General features: G+C 37.8%; 4 protein-coding genes across 4 annotated transcripts; 1 reads left to right on the top strand and 3 right to left on the bottom strand.

Annotated features, from left to right (window-relative positions):
• Positions 1-985: 985 nt before the first annotated feature.
• LOC120417228 (uncharacterized) lies at positions 986-1,865 on the bottom strand. The gene is made up of 2 exons (XM_039579191.2): positions 1,516-1,865; positions 986-1,458 (listed from the first exon to the last, which is right to left on the bottom strand). The coding sequence occupies exons 1-2, from the start codon at positions 1,829-1,831 to the stop codon at positions 1,040-1,042; spliced, it is 735 nt and encodes a 244-aa protein (XP_039435125.1). The 5' UTR covers positions 1,832-1,865; the 3' UTR covers positions 986-1,039.
• Positions 1,866-5,221: 3,356 nt separating this feature from the next.
• On the bottom strand, positions 5,222-6,147 carry LOC120417223 (uncharacterized). Its single transcript, XM_039579184.2, has 2 exons — positions 5,787-6,147; positions 5,222-5,730 (listed from the first exon to the last, which is right to left on the bottom strand). Exons 1-2 carry the CDS (start codon positions 6,118-6,120, stop codon positions 5,303-5,305), a joined length of 762 nt encoding a protein of 253 aa, XP_039435118.1. The 5' UTR covers positions 6,121-6,147; the 3' UTR covers positions 5,222-5,302.
• A 138-nt stretch (positions 6,148-6,285) lies between these two features.
• On the top strand, positions 6,286-10,641 carry LOC120417279 (uncharacterized). Its single transcript, XM_039579230.2, has 2 exons — positions 6,286-10,012; positions 10,070-10,641. The coding sequence occupies exons 1-2, from the start codon at positions 9,987-9,989 to the stop codon at positions 10,488-10,490; spliced, it is 447 nt and encodes a 148-aa protein (XP_039435164.1). The 5' UTR covers positions 6,286-9,986; the 3' UTR covers positions 10,491-10,641.
• A 572-nt stretch (positions 10,642-11,213) lies between these two features.
• On the bottom strand, positions 11,214-12,123 carry LOC120417252 (uncharacterized). Its single transcript, XM_039579210.2, has one exon. It carries the CDS (start codon positions 12,077-12,079, stop codon positions 11,279-11,281), a length of 801 nt encoding a protein of 266 aa, XP_039435144.1. The 5' UTR covers positions 12,080-12,123; the 3' UTR covers positions 11,214-11,278.
• Positions 12,124-12,704: the final 581 nt, after the last annotated feature.

The raw sequence follows: 12,704 nt of genomic DNA, 5'->3' as shown, positions 1-12,704 counted from the left end.
GTGAGGAAGGCAGCAACCTTATAGGTGTATTAAGTTAGTTTTTTTTTTGGAAAAATTGAAATTACGTGCAAAAAAATATAAATGACATATTTTTTTTATGTAAAATTGAATTGCAATCGAAAAGTTCTCTACAGATTTTGTGATATAGAGCCCCGTTTACAAGATATTACTACAGAAAGTTTGATTTCAGCGAAATATTTGCAGTTTTTCGATTTTTAAAATTAGTGACCATGAGTGACCATTTCTAAAAATTTTTTTTTTTTAAAGTTCAGAAAATTTGCTATGAAATTGTTTAAGAGACATTGAAGATTGGACCTCGGGTTGCTGAGATACATCGGCTTAAAGAAAAAGAAACTGGAAAATTGAATTTTTCTAAGTCTCATCCAAAAAACCCTCCATTTTATGATGCTGATATCTCAGCAACTAATGTTCAGATTTTCAATGTTAATAAAATTAAACATTCGTGAAATTTTCCGATCATTTCTAAAACAGTACTTTTACATCTTTTGTGGATCAAGACTAACATTTCAAAAGGGACAAACATTCAATATTACCCCCTTTTGAAATGTAAGTCTTGATTTAAAAAAAGAAAATATTGTGTTCGAAAAGATCGAAAAATTTCACAAATGTATAATTTTTAACTTTCAAAATCGGACACAAAACAGCTTCTTTGGTTAAAGGGAAGGCCCAAACAAAGTTTGAGCCAAATTAAAAATACAAATATAATCCATTTCAGGTTTTGGAATAGAATTGTTCAAAAGCCAAAAAACGAAAAGAAAACCGAAAAAACAGCTAAAAGAAACTATAACTTAAACTTGCTTTGAGAAATGATTTTTCATATTTTTTTGTCAAGGTTTTCGATATTTTCCAAAAGACACTATTTTTTCAAAAATTCATATCTCCTTAACTAAATTTTGCACCGGCACACACTATGGCTTGGAAGATGTCTTTTTAGTCCCCTCAAACGAATCAAAAAATTATCCGATAGTATATTCAACGTTTATTAATTAGACAAACTGCGTTCACATAACTAAGCATTTTATGCAAGACAAACTCCTCTGTAAGCATCATACACTTTGTTCAACGGGCATGTCATCTCTTGCGATACCAACTTTTCTCCGAAAAAGTAACACTGGTAGTATTTGGATGGATCAGGATGTGGGTAACGGCCTTCATGTACACACTCGAATTCACAACTCGTTCCGGTAAATACATGAAAATCATCACATTTGGCCATAAGGATTTCCTGATCTCTACAGAACACAAAATATTTGTCACTACTTCCGTAGCGCTGCAATATCTTGTCTGGATCGCACTGAACGCTGTCACATCGAATATCGACATCTTGTCTGCACAATGTGGTTACTGGATTGAAGACATAGTTTCGAGGACATTCGTAAACGTCTGAGTTCGCTCCATTTCCATCGCAGTAATGGTAGAATTGGCATGCTTTGGGATCTGAAAGAAAAAAGTAGTTAGGCCTTAACGATCATGCATTAAAAACGCAACAATTACCTGGATAATATCCACTTCCAGTACAATTAAGGCTGGGGACGGGACAAGCACCGTAGTCCGGAGTAGCCGAGCACGCGTTGTTATTGCAGAACGGTTTGTCTGCTGGACAAGGTCCACTAGTTTGCATCCCCGACAGACAAACCATGTACGAAGAACAGGAATTACATTGCACGTAATGTCCAGTTGGGTTACAGACTACAGGAAACATTGTGGCATACGATCGACGAGATTTCACCAGCTTTCCAGGAAGTTCCTGTCCAGCAACTGAGTGCTGGATCAACGCCACCACAAGCAGGAGGAATACTGTTCGTAACATTTTGCAGTTTGTACAGTTGTGAGATGGTTCCGTTTCGAATTTCTTCTTTATACTGCATGAGAGTCAACTTAAGTTGTTTTTTTTTTGTGTTATCTAGCTTTTATCAGAGCTTATTCATTCATAAAGTAAAGTAAAGTAAATCTTTCCCAGTTCCTGAGGGGAACACCCTTGAGGAGTATCGGGACCGGCATTTACAAAGAGGATTCAGTGGCAGTTTTTAACTCAACTAATGTTAACATGTTGTGTTGAGGTTAATGTTAGTATTCCATAGGTCGCCTTCCTAAGGTGTCGTTAATAAGGTCCAGCTTGTGACGATGCTCTACCTTCCCTTTACTTAGCAATCGAATCCAGAAGAGAAACGATCACCAGTTATGTTGGTCCAAGACGGGATTTGAACCCCGATCTACCGCTTACGAGGCGGAAGCGTTACCACTAGGCTACGTGATTCGGTCATTCATTCATAAACAAGGGATATTATTCCTGTGCAATCAAGTGCAAAAACATCAGGAACGTCAAGATTGGCAATGCAAATACTAGATAATGAATCTTGAAGGCCATTTATTTGGATCTTTTTCAGATAAATGAAACAAAACTTTAAAAATGTTCTGAAAATATTAAAAGATCGGTACTAAAAACATATGCCAAAAGTCTTTAGTCTCAAAAAAGCTAATTTCAACTTCTATGTTGGGTGCCCCAACTGTACACAAATTCGAAATCGACTTTTCCAGATCATGCTAAAATTTGGAGGAGCTGGTTATACTATCATGAAATTGAAATTGAAATTGAGCAAAATTGGACTTCCCCCTCTTCTTTATTTTTTTGAACCGCCCCAAAGTCTGGCGATTTTCGTAATTTAATAGTAGTTTATGCAACAAGTTGCAAAAAGAGGATTTTTTCAGCACGAGTCGTACATTTATCCAACGAGGTTCACCGAGTTGGATAAATACGACGAGTGCTGAAAAAATCAAGTTTTGCAACGAGTTCCATACAACATTTTTTGCAATTTCAAAAACACCCATTGAGTGAAATTTTAAGTCGAATTTTCATGTATTTTGTCAATAAATCGTTTAAATCAAAAAAATGTTGAAAAGTGTTACTTTTCGAAACAAGTGCTGAAAAGTTCAACTTTTCAGCACCAATTTCAGTGCTGAAAAGTAGAACTTTTCAGCATTTATTTTGAAAAGTGTTGTTATTCGATTCTGTTATTTTTGGTACAGAAAAGTAGGCTATTTCGTCGTTCAAGAATGACAGGAAAAGAAAGTAGTTTCACGACGGAATTGCAAAAAAAAATTTAGATGGCCATTAGGGTGTAATATCAAAATCGATTTTCCAGCACAGCATTATTTTAGTTCCTTTTGGGGTCCTGAACAACTCCCCAAAGTTTGGGAACGGTTGGTTTAGTCCTCACTTTGCGCAAAGCGATTCAATTTTCCATACAAATTTGTATGGAAAAAATCATTTTTTTGAATTTTGATATTTGAAAAATCCAAGTTTCACGCAATACTAAAACCGAATTCATATTCGGATGCTCTGGAATGTTCTCTACAACTTTCCCGAAGAGAGTATGGTGCTAACTTGCTCCTGAAAGAAGATACAGCGTGTTCAAAACTCGTCTAAAAGGTGTTTTTTGATCGAAAATCACGTTTTAGACGAGTTTTGAGGACGCTGTATCTTCTTTCAGGAGCAAGTTAGCACCATACTCTCTTCGGGAAAGTTGTAGAGCACATTCCAGAGCATCCGAATATGAATCCGGTTTTGATATAGCGTGAAACGTAGATTTTTTAAATATCATAATTCAAAAAAATGATTTTTCCTATACAAATTTGTATGGAAAATTGAATCGCTTTGCGCAAAGTGGGGACTTAACCAATCGTTACCAAACTTTGGGGAGTTGTAAAGGACCCTATAAGGAACCAAAAAGTTGCTGTGCTGGCCAAATTTGGACAACTTTATTTTTTTCCATACAACCATATTACACCCTAATGGCCATATCTTGGAAACAAAAAAAGCACGCACACCTTTTCCCCAAATATGAGCATGATTGGTTGAAACTAGACTTGTGAGAGCCATTTTATCACTGTTCCCAGTGTCTCATTGTTGACTTCTCTACCCTAATGATCAACGATCAACTTTTATACAACTTTTTAGAACATTTTTACACTCTAAACGAATTACCCAAAGTCAGAAAAAAATGAAAAAAATATCATTTTTGTTCTAGATGAAAAAATGACACTTCTGGGGTTGATTGTATATTCGAATAGTACATTAAATTTCCGTTAAAATGAAATGTTCCCAAACAAATTTACTATCAAGTAACAAAAAATTGCAGAATTTTAGAAACTATTTTTGTATTTTTCTGAATAAATTTCAAATTGGGCGTCCAATTTACATAAAAGTCCCTTCTACAATTATTGAAAAACACGTCATTTTTCGAATGTTCAAAAATGGAAGGGGTCGTACCGCCCTTCCATCACGAGATATCAAAAAATGGATCTCGGATTCGTGTTTAGAGGCAAAAGCTACCCCTTAAGACAATGTTTCACGCGAATCGAAGAGGGGTCGGGGCAACTACTGTGTTGGCGGATTTCTTTTGCGGTTTAGTAAATGAGGGATGAGTGCACTTACTGAAATATTCTAATATTACGCAAGATATTTTTAATATGCTTTGCATGTTTAAACAAAGTGGTTTTGCTAAAGGCTGGTCAATTAATAACTTTCCAGACAATTTAAATCAATTAATAAGCATATGCCAAAAGCTGGTTCGCATTAGTATCAACTAAAGATTCTGTTAATTAAAAAAGACAGCAACAAAAAAATATAACACCAGTGACATTCGCCATTTCTAGTGCCAGCAACAGCATGGCTTGATCTTCCCTAGACCGTGCAAAAGTGTGAAGATGCGCAAGCTGGTACAAAATTTGATCATGACGCAACTATTCAAAATTGATACATTTGTGATTTGGCTTGCGAAATTGTAACTGTTTTTTTTTTTAAATTGTGACTGGATTTTGAACTACATAAAGGTTATTTCTCATGTCACAAGATGCTGCTTTGCATAATAAGTTTTCCTAATAATTTTTTGAAGCAGAGTTGGATTCTTCAGATATGAGAAGTCACGGCTAGTAAATTTGCAATAACTTTGTATTGAAGTTGTTTTTGAAGTCGGTAAAGTTCGATCATTCAGAATCAATAAATCTATATAAGCTGGATTCGGAGTCGGAACTGGAACAACTAGATCATCTTCAGCCGATCTTGGAGTTGAAGTCGTAGAAAAATCTGACCAGTTTCACAGCCCGGCATGCTACTAAAATTCTTACCATTTGTAAGAACACTTGTTAGGTTGTTAGAAAAAAGTGACTTCTTTTTAATTTTACTAAAGTCAAAGTCAAATTTGTTTCGCTAATATTTATTTAATTCATCTATTTTTTTCAATTTCACTAAATGTTTACAAATCAAGAAAATAAACCATCCTCACGCCGTCAGACAAACTTGTTTGTCAGCGTCAAATACCTTCTCTCCCGGGCAGCTCACCTCTTTCGACACCAGCTTGGTACCGCTGAAGTAGCACTCGTTGTACTTGTTCGGATCGGTATGGGGGAAGTTACCCAAGCCTGGACACTGGAACGCACACCCGGCCCCGTTGAACACATAGTTGGTGTCACATTTGAACATCAAAATCTTTCCATCGTCACCGCAGTACGCAAAGTACTTCTTGCTGGAGCCGAAAGCCTGGAAGACTTTGTTCGGATCACACTTAACGGCCACGCAGTCCGCGGCCAGTCTTTTCTGCTTGCACATGTTGGTGGCCGGGTTGAACACGTTGTTTGGTTGACAGTCGTACACGTTTGATTGCTGGCCAGATTCCTCACAGTAGTGGTAGTACTGGCATAGCTTGGGATCTAGAAAAGAAGATGGATTAGTTCTGCGAGAAAATCATCAGCTTTGTTCATATTACCTGGGTAGAATCCGATTCCGGTACACTTCAAAGAATCCGGCATACATTCATACTCCGAGCTCAGAGTGTTCGAGCAGGTATTCTTGTTGCAGTACGGTTTTTCCGTAGGGCAATCAGTTTCTATCGCGTCGACTCCTGGTGCACAAACTAGATAGGATTTGCAGCCAGTGCAAACCGTATAGATATCAGATCCCTCACAAGAATCCGGAAAATTGTAAAATGGAGCGATCGAGTAGGGCGAATTCACAAGCTTTCCCGGAAACTCCACCTCAGCTGCCGACAGTTGCAGCATCGCCGCAACAGCAAAGATTGCTAGTACAAGTTTACACGACATTCTGCTAAATTTCACTGTGAAGGATATGCTCGCATTCGGATGCTTTTATACTTGATTTTTAGAGATATGACGGTGGAACTTTAGACATCAGATTGCATCAAATTTTGCAAAAACTGACGCGTTGGAGACAATATGCTTCCTTATTGCAACCTTGAAAGCGAGCAATTCAAACAAGAGATTAAACTGTCTGCTTTTTTGCAATGTTTGCAGATAATATTTTTGGCGTTTTCAACGGAAGATAAGACCTTGCTAAATATTATATTTTTTTTCCAGAGGACTTTGAAATGGTCGTATTTATTTTTTTTTTTTTGCAAAAAAACTTTTTTTTGCTTGCTTATTATAAATGGTTTTTCTAAGAAGTGTGTTGCAATTCTATGACTGAAGAATTTTAAATTAACCCAGCATTTAGCAATCAAAAACTAGTCATGGCAATTTAGCAGAACTGTAGTCAGGGTAAGATTGAATGTTATCCAAAAAACAAAACGCACTGGTCTATTTTTTGAAAATCAAAACCCAAAAAAATGTGATCAAATTGATTATTTTAGATTTTTTGACAAACTGTACAATACTATAATAAGTAATTATCAATGATCAATATTTTTAAATTTTGAAGTTTTCTGAGGTAAAAGACACGCTTTTTTTCAAAGTAAAGTAAATCTTTCCCAGTTCCTGAGGGGAACACCCTTGAAGAGTATCGGGGCCGGCATTTACAAAGCGGATTCAGTGGCAGTTTCATTCTCAACTTAATGTTAACATGTTGAGGTTAATGTTAACATTCCATAGGTCGCCTCCCTAAGGTGTCGTGATAAGGTCCAGTTTGTGACGATACACTACCTTCCCTTTACTAAGCAATCGATTCCAGAAAGGAAAAGATCCCCAGTTGTGTTGGTCCGAGCCGGGATTTGAACCCCGATCTACCGCTTACGAGGCGGAAGCGTTACCACTGGGCTACGTGGCTCGGTAATTTTTTTCAAAGCCCTCGTAAAAATTTCACTTTGATATTCAAATCTTCAGATAATCGAATCGCATTTTTTGACATTGTCTTGTTTTAAGTCGTTGAGTTCAAATATGACCCCAAAAATGTTCTAAAGTGATTTGGAAACATTGGATGATCGAGTCTGGACTGTACAACATGATTATGTTTAAACGTGTAACTACACACTACGAAAAAATCGTGTAATTTTCCGTTAAATTAGATGCACATAATTGGAGCATCAAATAAGATGTAAAATTACGTCAAATTTTAAATTACACGATCCAACCCACCAATCGAGGTCGTGTAAAATTACATCTAACGCAATTTTGGTGGGACGAAACTCTTATTGGAAATGTCAGATTCTTGTAAGACAATCAAACACATGTTTAGCTTGACCAAAATCGATGTTTTTTTATTAAATACACAATTGAGGAGAAAATCTCCAGTCACAGCTACTTCCACGATTTTCAATATGGCTGTCACTTTTTTGCACAACACATTCGGCAAACGTGGAACGAAAAAGGTGCGTGTTATTCTGTTTCATCTGATGTAATATTACATCTAAAAACACGCTCCAGATATGTGCATCAAATTAAATGTAATATTAGGTTAAACTTTATGCTTTATTAGATTTCGCATAATGTAATGTTTGGCAAAGGCATGACAGTGTAAATTTAGCCTTATTACGGCTAAACAAAAATAATTTTAGATCAAATTCTCATTTACATGAACAAATATTACGTCAAATGAACGCTTCCATTAAATTTTTTAGTGTGTAGAGGGTGACGATTTCCTGAAATTGAGAGTTAAATTTTGCTATTTATATTTGAAATGTATTGAATAATTACATTTGATTAACTTAATTTACAATGAAGACATAGCTATTCAATGAATCGTTGTGTTTTTATTATTTTGAGGTAAATAAATACTATTTCAACTCTTCGAAAACGCTATCTTAATCTGCAAATAGAAGATGATTTGTTGAGTTTTTATTGACTAAAATCTGTAGTGTACGTTAACGATTTAAACATTTAAACGTTTATCGTTTACGATTTTTCATTCGCGCTGAGTAACTTTTCCAAGGTTTAATACATCTATCTGTATCCTGGTTGCTTGAAATTAAATGAAATTAAATTTTATTTTAAGTAAAACAAATGCATCAATATTATTATTTAAGTCCTTGACCATGACTCTGAGGTCCATTTTTCGATATATCATGAAGGAGGAGCGGTACGACCCCTTTCATTTTTCATTTTTTTTTCAAGATTTATCTGAATTTTACGAGAAAAATAAAAAAGTGGTGATGATTTTGCACATTTTGGACAAGTATTTCGCAGATTTCACCCCTAAATCTCTATCTTGTGCTTTTGAAAGTATTTTTTTTTTTCAAAAAGTTCAGCTAATTATGTATTACAATGATCCTATGGACGATTGATGTGGCTTGTGCATTACTAGAATAAGGGGATCTCTTAAAAAAAATGTGGAGAAGGTCTTATAATTTTTAAACATTAACCAGACTGTTTTTTTAAAGCTCAACTCATCTCATCTCTGTGATTAATTTTCTTTTATTTTTATTCAATATTTCAAAACCAATCAAATTATTCGCTCTACAGCATTGCCTTGGCGTTCTCGATTGCGAGATTCTTACTCGAAACTAGGTGTTGGAAGGCTTGATTGTTGAGGCAATTGCAAACCTCTTTTTACACCTTAGCTTCCATCCACCCCGGGATTCGAACTGACGACCTTTGGATTGTTAGTCCAACTGCCTACCAGCGACTACAACGAGACAGGACCCAGGGAGACGACTCCTACACCTGGACTGAGCTAACGACCTGACCTTTTTAGGTTAGTCCGGGCCAACATTCACTTCCCGTCCGAAGGAAGGCGTAATCAGACAAATCTCGTCTCGAAAAATGCCACCGGGACCGTCTGGGATCGAACCCAGGCCGACTGGGTGAGGTATCAAATTTCCCAAGACTCTCTGTAATCGAGAGGTTAAAAAATTGTCGATTTACCGGGAATTCCCGTTCGTATAACGATTAATGTCGGGTTTAATACTTCTGACACGTGGTTTATATTGAAATACTCTACACAGTAAAAAATAATGTAAATTTGGAAGCTGTAATTTTGGAAGGTTGAATATTACCTCTTTTATGATGTAATTTTACCTCAATTTAGACTGAAAAAGTGACATTACACCAGAAAAGTGGTAAAATTACACATTTCCAGAGGTAAAATTGAACCCCTTTTTGATGACATAAAAGATGTACCCCTTCCCAGATGTAATATTACCATGATTTTTTTTTCTGTGTACCAAAAATCAATTTAATATTCCTGTTTTGGTAACTATGAAACCCTTTAAACAGATTATATTTAAATTTTCATAGCTATGAACTCAATAGAGCCTCTGGCTACGGGCCTGCATCCTTCAACGCGGGTTGACAACACATTTCAAGGACTTGAAAAACAAGCATCTTCTAGATTTGACTGCAATCCAAATAAACGGGTACAGCTGCAACTCTGCCGGTATAAAAGTGTGTTGCTAAGGTAGGATTATTTACAGTTCAAAATCACGTTCCTAAAGAATGCCCAGCAACGTCGTTCTTTTTGTATTTGCGGTAGTGGTATTCTTATAGTCCATAAGTGCTGTGGAATTTCCTGGCATAGCCGTGAAGTCTCCGTATTCCATCACAACCTTCAGTTCTCCACTTCCACAGACATGTGATCCCTCTGGAATCTATACCGTATGTACTACGTGTAGCTCGACAATGGTTTGTATTCAAGGGGACATGACGCGAAAATCTTGTCCGTTGGATAAACCATACTGCAACAAGAACGTATGCTCAACTACTATTAGCTCGGAGAACGGGTGTACTCCGGAACCTCTAAAATGCACCGGAATCGGATTCTACCCAGGTAAATTTAGCAACTTTCAAAATCAATCCAAGTCCCTCTAATCAACCATTTCCCAAGATCCCAAGGCTACCACTACTGTGAAGCTGTCGGGGAACCCTCCACCGCGTACGACTGTCAACCCAACAACGTGTTCAACGCGGCCACCCACATGTGCAAGCAGAAGAAGCTGGCCGCGGATTGCGTAACCGTAACGTGCGACCCGGGCAAAATCTTCCAGGCTTACGGCACCAGCAAGACGTACTTTGCCTTCTGTTCGGGATCTGAAATTGAGATGCTCAAGTGTGACACCAACTATGCGTTCAACGGGTCCGGGTGCGTGTTCCAGTGTCCGAAGGAGGGCAACTTTGCGCACCATGATCCAAAGAAGTTCTACGAGTGTGTTTACAGCGGTACCAAACTGGTGGCGATGGAGATTCCCTGTCCGGGGGGGAAATATTTCGACGCGGTGATTGGTATTTGCCTGACTCCAAGTGATTGATGGTGGATGGAAGAATTACGAGTTTGTAAAAAATGTATTTCTTTGTATTGACATTGTAAAAGTAAGTTAATTTTGTTGGCCTCAACACACACCGGAAATCTTGTACCAAAGTCACTTTTCAACACAAATAATAAAATTATTTAAATTTGTATCAATTTTGCTTTTATGATTCACAATATCCATACGTTACGTTCAATCAAGTTCATTATGTTTTTTTTTTTCTTTGAAACCGTGAGTTAAAAAATATAATATGACAAAAACAAAATATTGTTGTTTGAATAGAGTTAAGACTGAGAATAGTTGTTAAAAAATTATACCAAGGCTTCATTGTCAGGTATGCTTCTCCAATTGTTTAATTGCACAGAATAATTCAGTTCAAAATCAGGATTTTTTTTTCAGGTTCTTTTTTCTTGATCCTCTTTGATTCAATGAAACTTAGTATACATGTTATCCTAAGCTTATATGATCAATTTTTGTGTATATGAAACCAGTTGCACTCGAGAATGACATTTGAAATGGACGTAAGTTATTTAAATATTTTTGTATTCCTTAATTTGATAATTGCTGTACCTACGAAGTCGTTAATTCGGTCAAGACAAACTTGTAGGAAATTAGACGAGCTTTCCGACAAAATATTTTTGAGACCGGAAAATCAAGAGAGATGATCAAAACCGAAAAAACACACATCAGATTCTAAATTGTTTCCTAAGTAAATAATTTGACAGGGTTTCAACTCGATTTATTTTCAGTAACGTTGGAAACATCTTTTTGTTTTATTTTTCATTTTTTCAAGTACACACCATCAGACTCGTATCAAAGGTCCTTCCCTCTGGGCAGCTCTTCGCCCGAACCACGAGTGTTTTCCCCGCAAAGTAGCACTGATAGTACTGACTCGGGTCCACCGTGTTCGGGTACAGTCCCTCCTTGGCACATTTGAACACGCACTCCGTCCCGTTGAACGTGGCACCGTCACTGCACTTTACCATCGCCACCCGACCTTCGCCGGAGCAAAGCCCGTAGAAGATCTTGCTGGTTCCGTACGACTTCAGGGTGTCACCGCTGGAGGAGCAGGAAAGCTTGACGCAATCCTTCGCTTCCGTCTTGATCTGCTTGCACGGGAACCGGTCCGAGGCCGCCGGGGATGTGTACGCAAAGGCATAGTCCGGTGGACACATCTGGACCCACGAGAACCGGTTCCGGGCCGGACAGTAGTGGTAGACGTTGCAGTCGGTTGGATCCGGGAAGATGCCAACTCCGGTGCACAGGATGGAACCCTCTTCTGGATCGCCGTCTTCACCCTCCGGTTCCGGTGGAGGAGGTTCTGTAATGATGTCCGGTTCACACCCGGGAGGAGCCTCATCGGTGCAGTCTACTCCATTGCCATTCTGGTGACAGTACGGACCACCAACGCATAATCCTTCTGTAACGCTTGTTGGACCAATGCATATCTTAACCGTGTTGCATCCCGTGCAAACTAACGTAGGCAAAGGATCGATCGGTCGACCACAGGCGTTGAGTTGGCCCAGTGAGAGCTGAGCAAAGCCCAACAGTACGCAGCTAGTGCTGAAGACTGCAGTACCAAACCGCATCGTGACCGATGCCTGCGAAATACTCCCAAGACTGAACTAGCCCAAAACTTTTTGGTGAAATTTAAATAAAGATTTTATTTTTTGAGAGATAACCTTAACTGAAACGCTCTTATCACCCGGAAGATACAATATATTTTATGTCTCGCATACGAAAATTGCATGAAGCAGACACAAACAATAAAACAATGGTCCAGGTGAGGCAAAGTGGATTATAGCTGCAGTTAAAAAAAATAATGTCACGAGTTGTCAGATACGGCATTATCTAGATCAAATATAAGTCGATGGTATCAAAAATAAAAAGTGTCTTTTCTTTTTTTTGTGAGAAAAGTATGGTGATTTAAACATATCTTAACTATGACATTTAAACTAAAAGGAATGAAAGTTTTTTTTATAATAAAATAAATTATATAAAATGTGTCCGAATGCTTCATTGTTGGTGCAATTGCAAACCTCTTTCTACACCTTAGCTTCCATCCACCCCGGGATTCGAACTGACAACCTTTGGTATGTGAGTCCAACTGCCGAACAGTGACTCTACCCAGTGAGACGACTTCTACACCTGGACTGAACTAACGACCTTACCTCTAGGTTAGACTGGGGCCAACATTCCCCATCCGACGGAAGG

Source organism: Culex pipiens, chromosome 2, assembly GCF_016801865.2.
Source record: "Culex pipiens pallens isolate TS chromosome 2, TS_CPP_V2, whole genome shotgun sequence".
Classification (NCBI taxonomy): domain Eukaryota; kingdom Metazoa; phylum Arthropoda; class Insecta; order Diptera; family Culicidae; genus Culex; species Culex pipiens.
Note: the sequence above shows the minus strand (reverse complement) of the source record. Positions and strands in the feature narration are given on the sequence as shown.